The 19,672-nt window shown below is 46.8% G+C and overlaps 1 protein-coding gene across 1 annotated transcript; it reads right to left on the bottom strand.

The window, feature by feature from the left end:
• Positions 1 to 2,544: 2,544 nt before the first annotated feature.
• LOC104261856 (2-epi-5-epi-valiolone synthase) lies at positions 2,545 to 8,665 on the bottom strand. The gene is made up of 5 exons (XM_009818051.2): positions 8,496 to 8,665; positions 5,604 to 6,237; positions 4,235 to 4,468; positions 3,325 to 3,577; positions 2,545 to 2,645 (listed from the first exon to the last, which is right to left on the bottom strand). Exons 1-5 carry the CDS (start codon positions 8,663 to 8,665, stop codon positions 2,545 to 2,547), a joined length of 1,392 nt encoding a protein of 463 aa, XP_009816353.2.
• Positions 8,666 to 19,672: the final 11,007 nt, after the last annotated feature.

Below are 19,672 nucleotides of genomic sequence, written 5' to 3' on the forward strand. Positions count from 1 at the left end.
AGGGGTTGATTGTATTCTGTCACCCACAGCAGAAGGGAGGGTAAAAAATAATAATCATGTGTTCACTTTTCAGTCTTAATTGTGCTCCAGCTCCTTTGATATGTTGCTACACACACTCCCCCCGGCTCCTGAAGACGGAGGCACAGCCACCAGGTGGGAACGGCTGGCAGGTGACCTGCAGCTACGTCACTGTCACCGATAGCACATCAGTCCTGGAAGTTGGGCTTTTAATGTGTACGTGTGGTTTTGTGACTCTTCTGGGTTCAGTTTGACTGGACCCTGCTCAGCTGCTGCTTGGCTTTCCAGGGGACTGGAGTGCTAAATGCCTTTAGGCTCCTGAGGATCTCTCCCTGGACATTTAAAATAAGCAACTCAAGTTGATGTTTGTCTTGTACCTCTTCCATGTAGGTAGACAGCAGTAGGACTCCTGCACTGAAGGACACTGACTGTTGGGCAGCTGATACTCCTGTGCTTCATTTATTTCTAGATTATCTGATGTGAGAAATGGCCCATCCAGCTCCTGGAGAGGAGGAAAACTGGTCTCAAGCGTACCCAGGTGATCACCCTAAACTCTGGGAGAGGAGCACCAGAGCTACAAGACTCCGGTCCCAGATCGTCTCTGAGAGGTGGTCAGCACCAGCCGGGGCAGAGACCACACTGCCGGAGGCTCTCAGCTCACGGTCCCTTGGCACTGCTGTCCTTGGGGTGCTCTCATGCTCCTAAAAAGTTCAGATTCTCAGCTAGTCTCGTGTTGCACTGTCCCTTTCTGTTCTAGCAAAAGGCTGACGGCGCAGATGGCTTCCCTGCGAGCCGGAGTGACGCGCTCCCTGCTTGGTAGCTGCTGTCGGGCACCGGCTGAATGAACCGATGTTTGACGGTGTGGAAAAAGGACAGCGTTTCATTGATATCCTCAGCCACAGGCTTACGTAACTTAAGGCATTAGGGGATTATTTCTCCGGGAAGATGGGCCTCTGAGGATGCGCTGTTCGCTGCAGGAGCCCTACGAGAGGTCTGCTTGGTAAGGTGGTACCATCTGTGCGAAACCCCACTCTGAAGCTAGAGAATTGCATGGCTCTGGAGAAGGGCCGAGGAAGTATTTCTGTGTACTTCTAGGCACATCTTCTCCAGGCTCAAGAGGAAAAGGGATTTATTGTGTCAGCTCTATTCCTCACTCCTCCAGTGTCTTTCTGTCTCTCGAGCACGTGCAGATGTAGACAGGCACGCGCTGCGTGCAGCAACGGAGTCGTTATTTTAAAAGTTTTCCAGTTTTAATAACTTTTATTACTTCAGCAAAACAGAAGCCAGCACATCAGCAGAAACTGGTATGACATAAGGAAAAAAAATAGTATAATAATGCTGTAAATAATTCAAAAGCTGTTTGTTGATTGTGATTCCTTTAATTCAACCTCCAGGGAGAAGGATGACATTGCCTTTATATTTTTCACAGTCAGCATCTGATATATAACCTGCTCTGTGTCAGCCAGGATCCTGAGACATGACACTGAGGCTGCTTGAAGATGATAAACGCGCTTCGTGTCCCCCGATTTCTCTTGGTTTTCCGCAGCTGACCTTATCTACCGGGAAAGCACTGTGATGGGGAAGGAGCCCCGGCCGGCCAGGTACGAGGAAGCCCGTGGCAGACGCTCCGTGGGGACGCCCGGGGGGTTCTGCTGTATAGCCTGGAGCTCAACTTTGTTTATAAGCAGCACTGATTCAAATCATACTGTATTTGTCACACCAGTGGCTTGCAGAGGTTACACAGTAAAACCACCGCTATACATTTTGGCAGCGAGATGAGTCTTGCCAGCACATCCTCCATAACGAAGAGTCCCAGGACATAGGACTGCTATGCTGTCAAGATACAGCTCCCGTCGTGCTTCACAGCAGCGATACCTGCTGATCTGTGGCTACGTGACGGTGCCTGTAATCGGAATGTGGCATTCCCTTACACTGGGAGCAAAGGCTGGCAGCTGTTTCGTGGGGGTTTTTTTCCACAAGTTTGAGCTGAGAAAATGAGAAGAACTCAGAATGCTAAAAAGAGTGAAGGAGATAACCCACTCCAAATATTTTCTATAGCACGGAGATTTTGCGTGGTGCCGTTAAGATGCCCTGCTTTTTTTACATGGTCTATGAGCCAGATGATACACCTACTGATTTCAGGGGTCCAGCCACAAGCAATGGTGGGACAGCGCTGTGCAAGGCCATGGCAGCCCCCAGGTTGGATTAACCAAATGAATGCGTAAATGCCACTTGCTTTCCCCAGAGGAGACAGCTTGCTATGACCTATGTTATGGGCACTTGGTGGTTTCACTTCCGAGCGATCGCTTCTGGAGCACTAATGAATTCCCTTTCAAATGGAGCAATCGAAAGAGGTAAATCAGGTCAGATGCCAATATTCTTCTTGTTCCACGCAGCTGTGGGGTGTATATGGTTTCACAGGTGCTGCTGTATTTACCTTTGTTTAAAATTCAGTCCTGCCAACTAACATATGATCTTGAACAACTCCACATGTGGGGCAGGACCATCAGCCCAGGCTCGCAGCTCTCAGAGGGCAGCCGGCTCTTCTTTCAGCACCGTCTTGCAGTCCCTGACCCACAGCTTGTATGCTCTTTCCAGGGTTTCTTCACTAGTGTCATTGAATATCTCTGTAAAATAAGACTTGTAGTTAATTGGACATCCAGAGAAGTTTTTCCTGCTTGCATACACTAACTCACTAGGGGGGAGAGTAACTCCTCCAAACCGTTTATGAGAGCCTGTTTGCTTGGGAGTGCGTAGAGACTGAACTGGATGGACTTAATCTGGATGGATACTGATGCAAGAGATCACAACCTGGTCCTATGCATTGCTTCTATGTTAGGGGTTATGGTTTTTTTTTTTAAAGTCTTATAAGTAAGAATGTTTCACCCCAGATATTGAACCGATACTATTTTGCTTTCAAGTATTAGTTCTGGGCACAGTAAGACATTAAATTCCTTTTGCCAAGGATTATTTAACAAATATTTTCAAGTATCACAAAGGAATTGTTTTTCCCTTATGATGTTGTTGATTTGTTTGCCAGAGCACTGCATTTAGACTGTTGGTTTGCAAATACGTTTGCAAAGTGAATTGGTCAATTGTTAATGCAGTTCATTAGACCTCAGTCTAATCAGAAAGATCCTGTTTCTCGACAGGTTTATTGAGATGTTAGGAAAAGCACAAGTAAAACCAGAAACGTACAACGGCAGAACTGCAGGGCATGTTTTCCAGCATGTCAGTGTGCCAGGATGCCCACTGCCCCTCAAGCACCCGCTCCCGGGGGCTCCCTGGTGTCCCTCGCTGCAGTACCTGCTACGCCGAGGCCGGTGGGGAGAGGCATCCGGGGCTGTCCCCCGCTGTGTTTCAGGCGCTCCATCAGGGCTCTCTTGATGAGGGGCCAGCTGCAGCCGCCGTGCCAGACCGGCAGCTCCAGGCCCCTCATGCACTGGATGATCTGCTCCTTCTCCTCGGCGGTGATGAGTCCCCGCACGTGAGCGACGTATGTCATGAATGCCATGTCGACGTTCACAGCTTCTCCATGCATCAACGATGGCAAAACCCTCTGAAATGGAGCAAAGGTGGGTGGGGGAAAAGGTTTGGGTCAACAAGTAGTAAATAAGTAGTTCTTTTCTAAAAGTACTCTTGAAAATTGACATTCAACTCACAGTAGTAGAAATACAGATTTGCTGGACGTTAGCATCTTATGATTTATGGGTTGCAGAGAATGATCTGTTTTACACGTGATTAATTGCATGTAAAATCTCCCATAGGGATCCAGGATCTAATTCTCCTCCCATTCAAATCGCTGATGAAGAACACCGTGGGATGGACAGAAGAGGTCTGAATCTTGCATAAGATCTGGTCGTCCCCCCTCATTTCTCAGTGGGAATTTCTCCCCAGTAATGCAAGCTATGGACTCCATGCCTTTGCACTGTTATAGCTCACGTCAATGATTTCTAGTGGCTTCACTGAAATCTGGTCATCTTTGTGCTTTGGTAAATGCCTGGTAAGAAGCAATAACTGGCCTGCGCTCTGAATAGGAAAAATGGGTGGAGATGTGGGGGAAACGGGGCTGGGAGAGGGGTCTCTTTGTCCAACAGGACCAGGCTGGGTGGTTCTTTTGCACAAAGGTCCTTTTGCACAAAGTCTTCATGCTGCTGATTGAAAACATATTTTTTTTTTTTTAAATGGATGTTGCCATATAAAGTCTGTCACTCACCATTTCCAGCTCTGGGCTTATAAGGTGACCAAAATCAACCAGTCTGTCCAGGTCATCCTCCCAGAGGTTGGGAGCCAGCTCTTCCAACATGGTTTCAATGGCAATCCTGGTAGTCTGCAGTGCAGCATCCCCGTGGTCAGCTGAGCCACTGTAGGACTGGAACTTGGTGTCCAGCAGGTATTTCCCATGGCTCTTGAGCAGGTCAAACAGGCCTTTGTGTTTCATGAGTGCCATCTAGGACAAAGAACAGAAGAGGTAATCAAAGATAAACATGTGATCCTTGTATGTGCCGTTGAAAACTTGAGTGTTTCAATAGACTGGACTCTAGTATCATGTTATACACTACAAAGAAACACCTGCACACTTGTTAAAATGACAGATATGATGGGAGCACTGGTGGGCAAGTTCCCTTGCTACTGGGCAGCTCTGACCGTGCTGTGAGCTTGCTACATGCTCCAATAGCCCAGCAGACTGTTTGTAATGAGCTTTGACTATCTGTGTGCCTGGCAGGAAGCTCAAGCCTGCCTCCGCTGAATAGTCACCACCCCCAGGCCAGGGACTGGATGGTGGACATCCCCAGGATAACTCTCTTCTAATCCTTGGGATTGCTCTTTGAGCAAGGGAAGGTGGGAAAGCACTGCAATATGGGGAATATGAGGGTTCAGACGTGGTTTCATTGTTACAAGTACATATTTTTTCACCCTCTGACTCAGGCATTAGCCCACTTCTGCAGTGGGGAATGGTGACCTCTGGGTTTCCCGGTGTCTGCCAGAAATGTCCAGATATCCTGGGGAGTTCCCACTGTGCAAGCACTGAAAAATGCTGCTGATGAACTCAGTTCTAATAAGCTTTAATAGCTTGAACTTTGATTTATCAAAAGTTTTCAAAGCTCTTCAGGCATAAAACCATTTACTGTGCACTTCCCAGGTAATTTTAGAAGTAGAATTTGTCTCGCAGGAGATTGATTGACCCCACTCGACATACCCTGCAAGGCAGGTGCAAATGATCTTGCAGATTATTAATCCCCAGTATAATGAACCTCAAATTCTCTGCCAGCAGTTCATTTTAGAGTGCTATGGGTCAGCCTCAATGGGAAGATGCTTTTTTCCCTGGTTTTGCCATGTCTATGCCTGGCCTTGAGTTTCGGAGTTTACTCTGCAGGGTTAGCACTAGGCACTCCATATAAGGGATATTCTAACAAGTTTAACAGCTGTAAAAATATATATAGACTCAATGAGAGCTAAAAGTCCCCATGCAGCCTTGATGGCCCACCCTTGTTTCTATAAGGCAGTTTATACAATGCCACGGATGCTGATGGACATCTTAGCAATATTTCAGGTTTGAAAACTGCAGTTGCAAAAGTTCATACCTTTAAGATTTCACCAAGGCCGTTGGAGATGTGTCGCCGAGGAATGCTCTGAATGAAGGATCTATCCAGGAAACTAGCTACTGGGGGGGTGTAGCCCCCGAGCTTGTTCTTACACTGCAGGAAATTCACCCCATTCTTTGCCCCCACGCTGGCATCAACGTAAGAGAGGAGGGTTGTTGGGACCCGAATGTAAGGGGTACGTCTTCTATAGAGCGATGCGGCTAGTCCTACGATATCCAGGCAGACGCCTCCTCCGATGGCAATGATGGGCTCGGTTCGCCTGTCAATGCTGAAGTTCTGGACTTCTTGCAAGATGTTCAAGACCAGGTCCATGGATTTCGTTTCTTCGGTGGTAGGCAGGGCGAGGATTTTGTGCTGAACGTTATTCTCTTCAAAGTATTCTCTGACTTTGGAGCCATAAAGTTTGTCAACAACTTCATCTATGACAATAAAGCGCCTCAGCTTTCTTTTGTCACTAGTGGCTAGCTCTAGTTGCTGGGGGTCAGTAATGTGACCCCAGAGCAGAGTAGTGTTAGAGGGATCCAGAATATTGTATGTTTCTACCACTTTGTAGCAAAAATAGATGGGAGCTTCAATTGTCCAGGAAATCCCACCTTCAGAGACGCATTCACCTCTGGCAAGGATCAGAAAACATGGTTTGAAATCATTATATTCCTCCCTTGTACTTCGCATGTCTGAACTAGTTTAAGGACGTAGCTGGGAGGTGGGAAATGTGGTGTCTCCTGCCCGTGCACTGTGAAAGTGTGGGGCTGCAAGGGTGGGACGGCTCTCCTGGGTGTTAGGGCTCATTTGCTTTGGCACTGGAGAAACCCCCCCACATCTTAGAGAACAGTCAAATGGCTGAACTTCTGCGTGGTAATGATAAAACAGAGAGCAAGAAGGGCTGGAGAAGCAAACAATTTTCCTTCCAATTCATTCATTCGTCAATAAAACAGCAGAAAACCCCCGACCAATCATGCCAGCTTCCCAAAAGGGAGTGGGGAAGAGATTGCCAAAATTTGCCAAAGTATTTATGAAGGAAACATCCTCTGCCCAGTATATCTGGGTGATATGAGTTGATTTATTCCTGTCTATCTCTGCACAGCCACCCCCCCCCCCCCCCCCCCTACAAAATAGTGTCTCTACAATTCTCCGGTTGAACAGTGGATCTCATCGAAGAGTGTATCTCTTTACCTTGGTAAAGTATGATAGAAATTGGAAGTGCTCCCAGGTAGTTAAAATTAAAAAGTAGTTATTTAAGAATTGGCAAAGGTTTCCATAGTGGAGTTTGAAAGGATAAATAGAAGCCTACAAAGCTGGCATGTAGTATCTATCTAAAACTACTTCTCCTGAGGGGAAGGGGGAGCCAGGTGAAAAATAAGTGACTTTTTTAGTTTGTTGGGAAGCAAGAAAGGAGGGTTTTTTCTAAAGACAGAACAAAACTGCAAAATGTATTTTAATATAAGACCTCTTCTTGAGCTGCAGTTGGGTAAAAGTTGAAAGTTTCCATGAACCTTTGTTTTGTTTTTTGAATGAGCAAATAGCTCATTGGATAATCAGATTTTCGTACATGCCCAATTTCTTTCCACATGCCTGAATTTTCTTTTATAGGTCAAATAGATGCTTCTCTGCTTTCTTTACTAAATTGCCTCTAAGTCTATCCTTAACCTTTTTAAGTGTTGAGGAAAAACAGTGAGGATTTATACCTTCCAGAAAACTTCTTCTGGGCTTTTAAAATGCAGTATTACAAAAAATATCATTGTGTACATTTTAATGCACCAAATAGCTGTACTTTATGTGCATGTGCATCCGTCTCTGGCATGTGACCCTTCTAAGAGACAGAATGGTTTTGAATGTTAGTTGGTGGAATCAGCTTTGGGTGCTGGATGGCACAACTAGTACCCATTGCAACCCTTCGGCGGTGCGAAAATAGCAGTGAATTTGAGGCTGAATATACCCTTGTTGAAGCGTATGTCAGCTGAGGATTTTCCTGGGTGTGCTCTGGGCCCTAGGTTCATCCTGCTATCGCCTGAGGTCCAGCAGACTGCCTTTGGGTCTGCTAAAGTCCAGTTGCGCGTGCTGCAGCTCTGCCCGGGCAATGCTCACCCGCAGCCGCTGCCCACCGCCGGCTCTCTGACCTGACTGAGAAAAGGGTTAGACTTGTGACGTTAAAAACTGAGTATGACAAATGCTAGAAAACTTTTGACATGCAAAACAGCCGTGTTAAGGAAGACCTGCATCACAAACATGGCTCCTCATACTCGTGAAAAGGAGTATCCTCTAATTAAAGGATAATTAACTGGAGAGATGTAGTATCAGCAAAGAGCTGTGTGTATCCCTGGGGGAAATTCATCCCTCTCCTCTGTCTTAAAGCAGCATTAGGTGACTTCTACAGTTTAAGAGATGTGTTATGGTTTTTGCTCCTCTCAGTGACCTGCTGTGTTTATTTTTCCCATCTAGGCATTTCATTTATCTGCAACTGTCTCTATAAATGCGTCCTTCTCCCATGCCTGTGCATGAGCTCTTGCACACAAAGATTTCCTGTCCATACAGGGGGAAAAACGCCCAAGTGCAGCATTCAGAAGTCCCTGCGTAAGCTTTTCAGAAGTTTAAAGAAACTTCCCATCTATAAAAGTTGAGGCTTTTGATAAAATTCCCTCTGTAACTTAGCAAGTCATGCCAAGGAGAACAGCAAATACACGTGCTGCCATATTGCACACGTTTTGAAGCCCACTTTCACAGGGTTGTACATGTAACGGTGGGTTTAAGCCACAATGGCACACAAGATGGTTTTTCCATCTGAGATGCATCCCACCGGGGATACCACACAGTTTGGCTAGCCAGAGCTGTTCAGCACCGTCGCCAATAAGCAACATGGGCTCCTATACTTACATTTTTGCTTCAGAGAGAGTTATCTTGTCCTCACAGTCAGAAAGGGCTTCTCCCTTCTTGACCCGGCACCACGTGCTCTTGACTCGCACCAGCTGGAAGTCTGTCTGCCGGGGCTCCTGGGGCACGGTGGCCGGGGCCGCCGGAGCAAAGGTCTCTTCCGACACCGGCATGCTTCCAGAAGGTAAAATCTCCCTATTAAGAGATCTCCTGTAACTGGGTGCCTTTGAGGTGCTTTTTAAAGGCTCCAGGTGACCAGGCATTGGGAGGGGAAGTCTTGTCTCCACGGGGAAGACCAATTACAAAACTAAGATTATCTAATCTGGGATGCATGTTAGGGGTGGTAGGAGCATTTGAAGACACGTGCAAGTAGCAGGATGGGGTTGTATAATCTGCTAGTTTTATAATGCTTGAGAAGTACAATAGGAGTGCATACATTAACTTCCAACATCACGCCCTACAGCAAATTTAAAGTTATGAAAGGCAATTTGTGTGATTCTCCACGACATTCAGGAACCTCCTTTGCTGTGCGGATTCTCTGATCTGGCTGCAGCTCTAACCCGCTCTTATGGGGTGAGACAGGAGCAGGAGCATGGGTACCGGGTCGATACCAGCTGGTTAAACCTCTTTTGAGCTCACATTCCCAAGATTCTCTTGCAATGAAGAAGAGAATGATTTTTGTTGTTGTTGTTGTTTTTAGTTTTTATGTGGGTTTAAAAAATAATCAGAGAGAGTTTTTTCCCCTGAAAGGCTGTTTGGGGGATGAGCTGAGTTTTGATCCGTTTGCCCAGCTGCCTGTGGGACTCCAAGGTGCTGAGGTTTCCCTGGGGTGGAGTAATTTCAGGATCAGCAGAGAGGTCCAGGCAACGGTATTTGAGCCTTGATGACCCTGCCTTTTGGGTCCTGTGCTTTCCTGCACTTGTCACCTACTTGTCTTATTAAGACTATGCCAGATCCCCCCTGCATACTTGGGAAGACTCCATCTCCCTGACCCAAAGGCACGTTGATCCTGTGGGGTGGGCTCAGCCAGAGGGATGAATTCCCCTTCTCTAGGAAGCGATGGTGTGGTGGGAGCTGGTGGGAGACCTGTGCTGGCGGCGGTGGCCAGCACCCTGCTCCCCACATGACCAAGGGATGCACAATTCACCTTTCTATATGATGTTCCAGCTGGGGCTATCGGAGGGCCCCGGGCTCAGCTTGCCACACCAAACTCTCCCTTGGCCTGCAGCTCTGTGTCCTGAGCACAGGAGAAGATCTTCCTTTGATTTGTCCAGCAGTGCCTGAAGGTACAAACGCGTCTTTGACTTCTCCTTGGCTGCATTTCTGAAAGCTGTCCTTGTTTGGAAACAAAGATCAAGAAAATCAAAAACAGGCGTAAAAGCAGAGGCTGGAAAAAATGGTTCTTCAAGAGCCCATCGGAGAAGAGCTAGCTCTCATTGCATTGAAGGCTTAATTGCAGCCAAACTCACTTAGGAACCTAGACATATCTCAAATTTGTATTTGCGAAAAAGCTGTAAGGATAACTCTAAAGCCATGTAGCCCTGCTCCAGGGACGGTAAGAACTCCTAACACCTAACTCTCACTGCTGACTTCATCTCTGAATGACAAAGCACTTTGCAAAGAGGACAGACCATTATCCCCATTTTACAGAAGAGGAAAATAGAGTCACCAGAAAAGAAGCGACTTGCCCAAAGTCACCTCCAAAGCTAGTGGAGGATGGATTAGATGGCAAACAGCTCTTAACCTGTTTACTTGTCTGAAATTTTAAGTCCCAATCCAAACACAATTTGGATTGCTTTCCACAGGGACTGCAGGTCTAATGCAGTTTGTTGTTTACTAAATCATAAGATGGAATAATCTTAGGTATGCAGGGAGGTCTGTCCTTTTCATCTTATTTGTTTTGATTAATAGCAATCCACTGAGCATTGGGACTTATTTTATTTGCTTTTTTCCTACTCTTTTGTCCTGTACATTTACTTATTTTCCATTTATACTTCCTTATTCTATTCTGGGGGCATTGAAATGTCTTGTGTTTAATTTTAGAAGTAGACAAATTGACTTTCCAATGTCCGCCTGCTTGCCATAGCCAATGACTGCCATGTCCTTGTACCATACATCCTGCAGAGGGGCTGCCAAGAGCCTTGCAGTGAAGACCTGCTCCCCACAGCCTCTTCACCTCCTCTGCCCAGCCCTGGGTTCTCTCGGCATGCTTTGCAGGTATGTTGTTTGTCCTTGACTGAACAAGCCCCGGGTGATACATCCCAGAGGTGAAAGATGATGTTCTGTTTATGGGGTAGTCCATGTTTCCTCATTAGCTTCAGTTTGTGTTTCATCTGTGTGAAGAGGAGACAGCCGGCCAACCTCAGCTCCATCACATGCTCTTTGATTACTTTGCTTTAATTCCTCAGCAGCCTTTTCTGCTCTAACTCTGCTGCCAGCCAGCTTAGGCTTTTGGATACCTTGGATGTTCCCACTGGTTCCTCCTGACACCTCCTCCAGCCAGTCCATTCCTGGGACACTTTCTGAGGGCGCAGGTCAACTGGACAGCCTCCCCCAGCCCATGCAGAGACCTGGCCTCTGAGCTGGACCCCAGAGCAGGGGGTGCTCCGATGTTTGGCTGTGCAAGGCAGCAATGACCTTGTAGCTATGGACCACTTGTAGATAATCTGGGGTTCAAAGTCCTGGGACTTTTTTGGCCCCATACCTGATGGTTTAGCCAGGACACATGTCTGTGCTACGTAACCAGAAGGTTATGAAACTGCTGATTATCTCCTTGAGAGCCAGCAGCTTCCCTAGGTCAGGATGTGAACATTGGTCTTACGTAAAGTGAAGGCACTGAAAGTCGGCTTTTTTCTTTTTTCTTTTTTTTTTTCTTTTTTTCATGTCAGATGCTGTTGGATCTCACCCGCTGCCTGTGCTCTGGGTGGGGGCAGGCGGGTGCAGCTGGAGTGGGTGCAGCCCCAGCCCGGGGCCATCCTCCCTGCACAGCCTCTCCCCAGGGCTGGGGCTCTGCCCAGGTGATTGCGGGCAGAGAAGTCTGTCCCTTCGACGGACACCTGAGCACGACGTGCGGCTCTGCAGAGGCAGCAAACCCACAGCAGCATCCTCTGAGGCTGGGGGACAAGAAGCAACATGCATAATCCTACAGGTAAACTCCCTATGTGGGGTGGGGAGCTCCAGGAAAGATGGTGTGACAGGAGGGGACACTGCATGATGTCCCAGTCCTGGGTCCCGCACTGCCCTGCAGAGATGTGACTTGCAGGCTCTGTGGCTTGGCAGAAAGGAGCAGGGAAGGATTTACTGGGGAGAGGAGTTTGAGGCTGAGCAGGGGAGGTGGGTCTGCAGGAACCTGAAGTTGGAGGGAGGAGGACACTCCCAGGAGAAAGGGCTGGGTGGGAAGATGGACACTTGCAGTGGCAAGAGAGCTTTGGCTGTGACTAATTTGTAATGGATTGGGTTGCTTGTTTTATAAATATTTTTTCTGCAGCTTTAACCTTGCCTCGGTGCTTTCTGTGATAGCCACATGTGCCTGGCATGGCACACAGTGAGATGTTTGCTGCCTTTGTTGGCCGTTTTCTAAAATCAACAGCTGAGTGTGGGAATCCAGGCGGCTCTGAACAGAGAGACTTTGTTCTCTCGCAGTCTGATCTAAAGCCCATTGAAGCTATCGAAAGACCCCCCCTTGACTGCCTTGGGCTTTGGATCCGACTGTCAGTGGGTACCGCTTAACCCTGCCGCACCAGCATCCTTTATTACGTATGAAAATAAACGTATGCTTTGCATACTGTCTGCCAGTGACTCCAGAGCCTCCCTAATGCAGAGGAGTGCTCCGGAGCATCCAGCTTTTCTTCTACTTTACCAGCAATAGAGCCCATAGAAAATGCGTTAGCTGGCATATGTTTTCCTCACTTTCCCCTGAAGTTCAGGCAGAGTTTAGCACCCTGGTTCCTGCCATGAGTGGCAGCTTCCCCACCCCAGCTGCTTCTTCCCCTTCCTTCTCCTCATGTTCCTGCTCCACCCCAAAGCTTCTACCTCTCCCCTTGCCATCGCTGCTGGCTTTGCTGCAGGCTCTGGCACTGAGGCCAAGCTGATAGATTAAACTGAACCCAGCTGGCTCTGCTCAGGACCCCCTGCAATGTTTAATGGCCAGGCAGTCAGGTTTGTCCCATGCTGCCAGCCCTCTCTCAGCCCCAGGTGGGCTATGGCATGCCTGTGCCCCAGTGCGTGGCCCTGCCTGGGCTCATGGGTGGTGGGTTTGGAGCCACCGAGCAGCCCCAGGTGTGCCACAACCACAATCCTTCTGCTACAGCTCCATCCAAACAATGGGCATGCATCACAGCTTGGGTTTAACGTATTTGGGTCAAGCAGTAGCTTAGGGTCTCCTAAGAGGCTGCAGTTTTGTGTGCAGGGTTCTGGTGGGGTAAGGAAATAGCTTGAGCATTGCATTGTGGTTTCCAGAAACAGGATTGCCTGGTAAAATGCAACAGCTGAGGTGTATTTACATGCTAAGACGAAGTGGTGAGTGTTGCGATAAGCTGTTGTCGATGCCTGAGGTGCCCTGGTGAATATGATGGCTGGATCTGTTTGGGAAGATTTTATCAGACTCGATTTCCAAGGATTTAGTGCCGAGCAGCTCCTGCCAAAGTGCTTGGCACCTGAGCACCAAGCTGTCTGGCAGCACGGTGTTTGTATGGATCAGGATCAGTGCTTTGCCCTGGCTGGGATGGGGATGGCTTCTAGAAGTCATTGCTGCGGCTGCAAAATAGATATAGAGGCTGGAAGGTGAAATGATGATAGCCCAAAAACGGGAACCAAAGATCTGGTCCCACATCTTTGGATGTGGCACCTTTGCTTTGTTTTTGCCAAATTTGGACTGCCTTCTTATGCGCTTGTCTCTGTGCTTTCTTCTGGGCAGAGCTCTGCAAAAACAGTACAGCCTCCTCCCCTTTCCTGGCTGAGCTCTCCCCACCCAAAAAGGGCCATCTAAGCCCAAGCTGCGAGTTTAATTTTGCTTCTGGAGCAGCGTGTCCCTCCGTGGTGCGGCACTGCCTGCCTGCTCCGGGGACGCTGATACCCCCACATACAGCCCTCACCTGCAGTCCTGACTCCTCCTGACTTGAACCAAAAGTGCCTGATTCTGGAAAAAGTAGAAGCTGCAGTCTGTTATTCAGCTTTGTTGGAAAACAGGCTGACTGTGCTCTCAGCATTTACCGAGGAAGATGCTGGGAACCATCCTGCTGGCAACTGTGGTCCATTTTAAGAACTGCCACCTTATTTCTTTTATGAAGCTGTTGGAGGCTTAATGTAGCCCTTTCCTGCTCTTTCATGGTAGGGCTTGAACTCCTCTGCTTTGTACCTGGCAGCGTTTTCCTCCACCGAGGGAGCTCCCTTTTTTCTTTTTTTTCCATGTATGTGTGAAGAAGATGATGCACAATTAAATGGGAAAGGGAGAGAGATGTCTGCGCGTAGACAGAGCCATGGGGATGCAACCAGGCAATTCACTTTAGTGCTTATTAAGGTCCAGCCTCTTTGCTGGGGTTTTGCAAAACTATGCACTAAAAATGAAGCCCTTTTCCTGGAGTAACATAAAAAAAAGGTAGTTACAGAAATTTTTGCTCACCTTGGTGCCCAGAGCCTTGAGCGCAGCCTGGCAGGGTCAGGCAGCCAGCCCTGAGCTCTGCTCTGACTTGTTGGGTGCTTGCATAAATGAAAGCAATTCTGACCTCTGCTGTTGGTCCAAAGCATCATCAGGCTGCAAAAAAATGCAGCACTTCCTGAAAAGATTGTATAATCTTCGATATAGAGTTGATCTTGGCATGCACTGCATGCTCCCTCTCCCCGGTAGCACCACTTGGCACTTGCAGTTGGTGTTATAACACAGGTTACAAAACAGCTGGAGGTAAATCTTGTTTCCCCCCCTCCTTGAGTGACAGGGGATCCTTGTCTGTTCCTCATTCAGAAGCACAACATGATGATTACTAAAATCTGACATGGATTATAAACATGTTTTTTCCCCTAAATTAACAAAAAGCCTCAGAGTGCTTGGCAGGGAGGACGAACAGATCCCGACCTCCAGCATCCTGCAGCCATACAGCGGGAGCCCGGAGATGCTCACTCGTGCGGTGGTGAAAACACTGCGAAAAGACAATGTGTCTTCACACAACGTGTAACTGAGCTGAGGGATTTGCTGAAGACAACAAACTAACATGGTCCGGGAAGGGGATGGTTATTCCTGCACTTGCGATTAACTATAAAAATGCCGAAAGAGGTATAAGCCACCCCTGATGGCGAGAGATCGGCATGAGGTGTAAATCAGGGGCTGCTATAGCTAGCCTAAATCTGCCTTCCTCGTATGTCAGGTTGGGCTACTGCCGTGAGCATGATGCTGTTTAGATGACTTCTAAGTCTGGTCCAGGCTAGCAATTCCCATGTAAAATGCACATATATTTTACGTTCCTTGTCTGCTTTCATATTTTTTTGTAATTTGGATAATGAAAATTGGTGAAGTTGTCTCAAAAAACAACAGAGTTGTCATCTGAGTAGCTACAGAAAGCTGAGAAATGCTGCTCTGAGAAGCAGAGCTTCTGGGAGCTTTACACCTTTCCCCATTCCCAAAGACATGAGTTTATTCCCATGGTGCCCCTTGGTACCCGGGGAAGGAGTGTACAGTCTTTCTCAACAGTGGGCTATATGAGGTGATGCTCTGATGACCTCAGCGGCTTCATTCCAGAGCTCTGCCGGCAGGCCATGGGGTGGCTGGATGCCTTCTACAGTGTCCCACACTCCACCAGAAACCCATCCTGGGATGGGGACATGGTGCCTGCAGCAACGGCAGTTCCACATGGACAGGGCTGTGCCCCATGGCTGCTGGGCTGGTCCGGGCCAGTCCTCCAGAGGAAGCAAGTCCTCTTTTCATCCGCTTCATTTAGTTGTCTGCAGCTTTTCTATCATAGGGAATAAAATCCTGCCGGAGGCAATCTTCTCCACCCCAGTTATACTTGCAGTCTGCTTGCTCTGTGTCTCTGAAATCTGGTCTTGCCAGTGCTTTCATAACCCAGCACGTGCTCTTACTCTTGAGGAGTGGGGGAATTTTTCTGAACCATGTCTTGCTCTGTGGGACCGTAGCTGGCCAGGGCCCATCTTTGCATTGCTGCCAGGTGGTGATATGGGTTTTCTGGGCTCTCAGGGCAAGTACAGTGCCATGGGCAATGTTGCTTTTGCCCCCAGGGGAGGCTATCTTGATCCTAGAGATGTTTTCACAGCCTTTGAAATGCTGATATGTTGTTGTGTTGTGCATAACTGTTTCTCTCTCCACCTGAACAATCAGCTTTTGGCAGGGTCTGGCTTGTGAAAAGATGCTGGAAGATTTGCCATGCGGTGCTATTGGGTTCAACCATAGTTAGTTTCTGTGACCTGAGGAACAGAGGGTTCAGGATGGTGCATCACTGCCGTGAGCTGTTGTGGCAGGTTGAAGGGCAGAGGAAGTGTTAGGAGGTTGTGTTCCTGTCAGAGTGATTGCTACATCACCTGCTTAAAATCATCATTAGTTGAAGAGTATCTTTGATTTTACACCATCATGGCTTTGGCACAATAATTTTTTATTTGAGTGTTTGTCAGTTCGGCTGCAATAGGGCAGGTGTAATTGTGTGCTGGGCATGAGCATCATGGGCTGCTCTGCAGACTGTGCTCAGCAGCCTCCATGGCACGGGCACATGTCGGGGGCGACTCGTGCACCCCGTTGGCATGCAGGTGGTGGAGATCCTCCCTTTTACAAAGCAAGCGGTGCCTGCGTGTCCTGGCCTGAGAGGATTTGCCTGGTTTTGCAAGAGCGGTTTAAGAAGCACTCTGTTTTCTCCAAGAAAAGAATCACCTAGAGGAGTGGGTTTCATGTGCAGTTGTTCAGTGTTCAATGTTCATCTCAGAGCTTCAAAAGTGAAAATTCGTGTTTCTGAAATATGCTTATCCTTTTCCTCTCAGAAAAGGATCAGGGGGCGGGGGGGGGGGGGCGAGCTTGAAAGGGAGAATGCAGGAGGCAAAAATTAATTAGAAGTATTTTTTTTTCAACTTGAAAAAGTTTTCGCGATTGTTTTCATATTCCTTCAAAAAACTGTATTTTGTACGAAAATACAAAGAACGTTTTTTTTGCATCTAAATTCCTCTTCTGCTCATTTCAGCAGTTACAAAATCATTGCTCTTCCTTTTATTTGCCATTTCAGAAACCCCAGCTGGACTCATTGCTGAGAACCTTCTCAAAGCCAAAGAAATAGCCCTCAATGACTCTCGTGTTCCTGAACAGCTCAAGAATTACTTACAAAAAGCTCTTGATGTTGCTCTTGGACTAGACCCTTACCTGGATGCAATGGCAACTTCAAAGAGGTACGGATACTCCTTTGTAACCTTGTGCTTTTTTCCTGTGATTGTATAAATATGTTCTTAGATTTTCTGTTCAGAATATGTCATAAACGTGGGGGACGGTGGAAGGAAGAAGAATGACAGTTAACCACACCCAAATATATAGCAAAGTGTGCACAGACTTGGGCGTCTCTGTGCACCCATGGGCTCGTGAAGGGGAGGTGAGAACAAAAAAATCCTAATTCTAAATTTTGGAAGATGTTCTGCCAATCAAGTATTGACTATGGCAATGTCCGTGTTGGACCGTATCCCGTGAAAAATCAGTAAGCCAGTCTGCACAGTGCCTGCTGAAAGGCTCAGAGAATGAGCCCCTGGATCAATCGGTGCTGGGATAAATAAAGGATGAAGAAAACCTGCACCTCTGGATCCACCCTATAATAACAGCCTTTATATGCAGCTTTTATCTCCAAGTGCTCAACAAACATTAATTAATCTGCTAACTAAATTACTCTGGTAACTAAACTAATTAATTAAACTAATTTAAGGTATCATTAATTCAGAAGTCCAACTGATACCCTCATTATTCTTTTTTGAGCTACAGTATATTACCCAGCCATGTGGGGTCTGCTAAACAATTCCCATTCATCAGTGTACATTCTGATATGTGGAAAAAGCCAGTTCTGTCTAAAATTGACAATGTGTAAACTGTTCCAGGCTGTGGATTACGGGAACGCTGAGCGTTCGTTCTGTTGCTGAAATAATAGCTGATAGTTGTTTGACTTACGCTTGCTGTACGATAATAGCTATACATTATCTTATTAAAGTTGTTAAAGCATTTGTGAGGGGCAGAAAAGAGGTTATATGAAATGTTCTACTCTTTAAGTCTTGGATTATCTGAGTGTGGCTGACACGGGTTATGAATTCTTTCTCATTTTACTGAGGAGTCGTGGGGGGAGCTGGGGAAAAAAGGCTGATATGGCTCTAAATTCTGGCCCGCAGAAGTAGCACCAGCCATTTCTGGTGGTTACTCTCTTCAGACAGGGTAATCTAATCTGTCTGGAGGCTATGGACTTCTTCCCGTCATCTATTCCCTTCTCTTTGTAATAGGTAGCATCTCACTTCACCCAGAGATGTTGTCATAGGCCTGGCTTCTGTGAAATAGCGTCTGAAGATACCCTGCTTTTCTCAGCAGTTTGGGAGGAAAACCGTTTTTTTCCTGTCTTGCAAAAAAATTTACATCTTTTCCCCCATTCTACAATGAAACCTTTTTTGGCTGGAAAAAGGAAAAAAAAAACCAAACCCAAAACCTGGCCAGGGTAGCTGGAACCATTTATTCCAAACCAGCAGATAGGCACCTGCCTGAGACCAACTGGAAATGGGAAAGATTTGGGGTTGAACAGTGGGGAATGCTTTCCCTCGGCCCCACAACCCCTTCTTCCCAAGCCCCTATGGCTGGAGCAGCTGCCAGCACTGAGACAGACCTATTGCCAAGCCAGATCCTCTTAGGAATGTAATTTAGGGATATTTGTAATGCTTCTGGGCTGATTTTTCTTGCTCATGCACAAATGGACCTTTTCTAGGAGCTCCCTCTTTGTTAGTGTTTTTTATGCAGGATTTGGTTGTTACCATAATGTTGACATTTCTTTTTCCAGAAAACCTTCACCTGACCACAGCCCAGGGGATGCTGGAGGAACTGAAACCAGAGTTAGGCTGCAGGAAGAACACACCTCTGGCTCTTTGAACGGCAAGTTGGTCAACCAAGAGGATAAAATTGCACCAGACTGGTGTAAAGGTTATCACTGAAGTTCATCATCCTCTCCTCTGTTTTGAGTGAGGATAGGATGAATGCCATGGAAACGCTCAGAAAATGTGGAAAATGACTTAAAAAGAGAGATAGGAACTTCCTGTAGTCTTCGATCTTCCTTTTGTGTGAATTTTCCCTGTCCCCCACCTCCTGTGCCATGGTGCCCACACACACATGCCCACGTGTACGCTCGTGAGTGCTTTAATTCAGATTTCCAGCCCCATCCCTGAGTGAGCAGCGAAGAGATCATTGTCCTCACTGGAAGGGGAAGGAAGGGAAAAATCATGTTGGTTTGGGTTTGGTGGCATGTGATAGGCGTTTACGTGCTTCTGCGGTGGAGGTGGCCTGTGGCCAAGCACTGTACCTTTTCGAGTAGCAATACCCAGGCTTGTATCCCCACATAAAGCCTATTACACTAAATCTATTCCCAGATTCATTCTTCCCAGATGTTCCCATCTTTTGAGTAATATATCATCACAGTGAAGTACTCTTATAATGTATTACACTAATACATTGTTCGAAGGACACCACTGATGATAAATTTCTTAAATGATAGTGCTGTCTAGGGATAATGACTCTAAGAGCAAATGCAAGGTAATGTAGTGATTTTTTTTTTTTAACCAGGTTGCAGAAAGAATATGGAGACATCTTAAAGCCATTTTCATATGGGGGGGAATGTTAAAATATGCAATATTTCAAGCACTATTTAACAAGCACTTGAACAATAGCAGCATTGATGATAAAGGTTCTACATTTAAAACCAGTCCCTTTATTCTGTTGTCTTTTACCTGCATTTTAGATGAAATTTTGTCAGATTCTGTTGTTAAACCCTTAGTTGAAAGTGGTTTAAGATTAGATTATTTTTTTTAATGATCACTTAAAAGGTACATCTAATTTCCATTGTGAACAGGGTACAGTCTTTCCTATGGTTTTATTTTAAAATTTTCATTCTTATCTTTCAACAGGCCACATTTTTAGGATGTTTGTTCATATGATCAGAGCCAGGAAGATTTTATTAATTGGC

This window comes from Gavia stellata, chromosome 12 (genome assembly GCF_030936135.1).
Source record: "Gavia stellata isolate bGavSte3 chromosome 12, bGavSte3.hap2, whole genome shotgun sequence".
Taxonomy (NCBI): Eukaryota; Metazoa; Chordata; class Aves; order Gaviiformes; family Gaviidae; genus Gavia; species Gavia stellata.

What these genes read in the sequence shown, in the direction of transcription:
- LOC104261856 (XM_009818051.2), bottom strand. Translation starts at nt 8,665, where the DNA reads ATGCCGGTGTCGGAAGAGACCTTTGCTCCGGCGGCCCCGGCCACCGTG. An exon ending in ACTCTCTCTGAAGCAAAAAT is followed by an intron (nt 6,238 to 8,495) that starts GTAAGTATAGGA and finishes GATCCTTGCCAG; the next exon opens with AGGTGAATGCGTCTCTGAAG. An exon ending in CACCGGCCTCGGCGTAGCAG is followed by an intron (nt 2,646 to 3,324) that starts GTACTGCAGCGA and finishes CTTATTTTACAG; the next exon opens with AGATATTCAATGACACTAGT.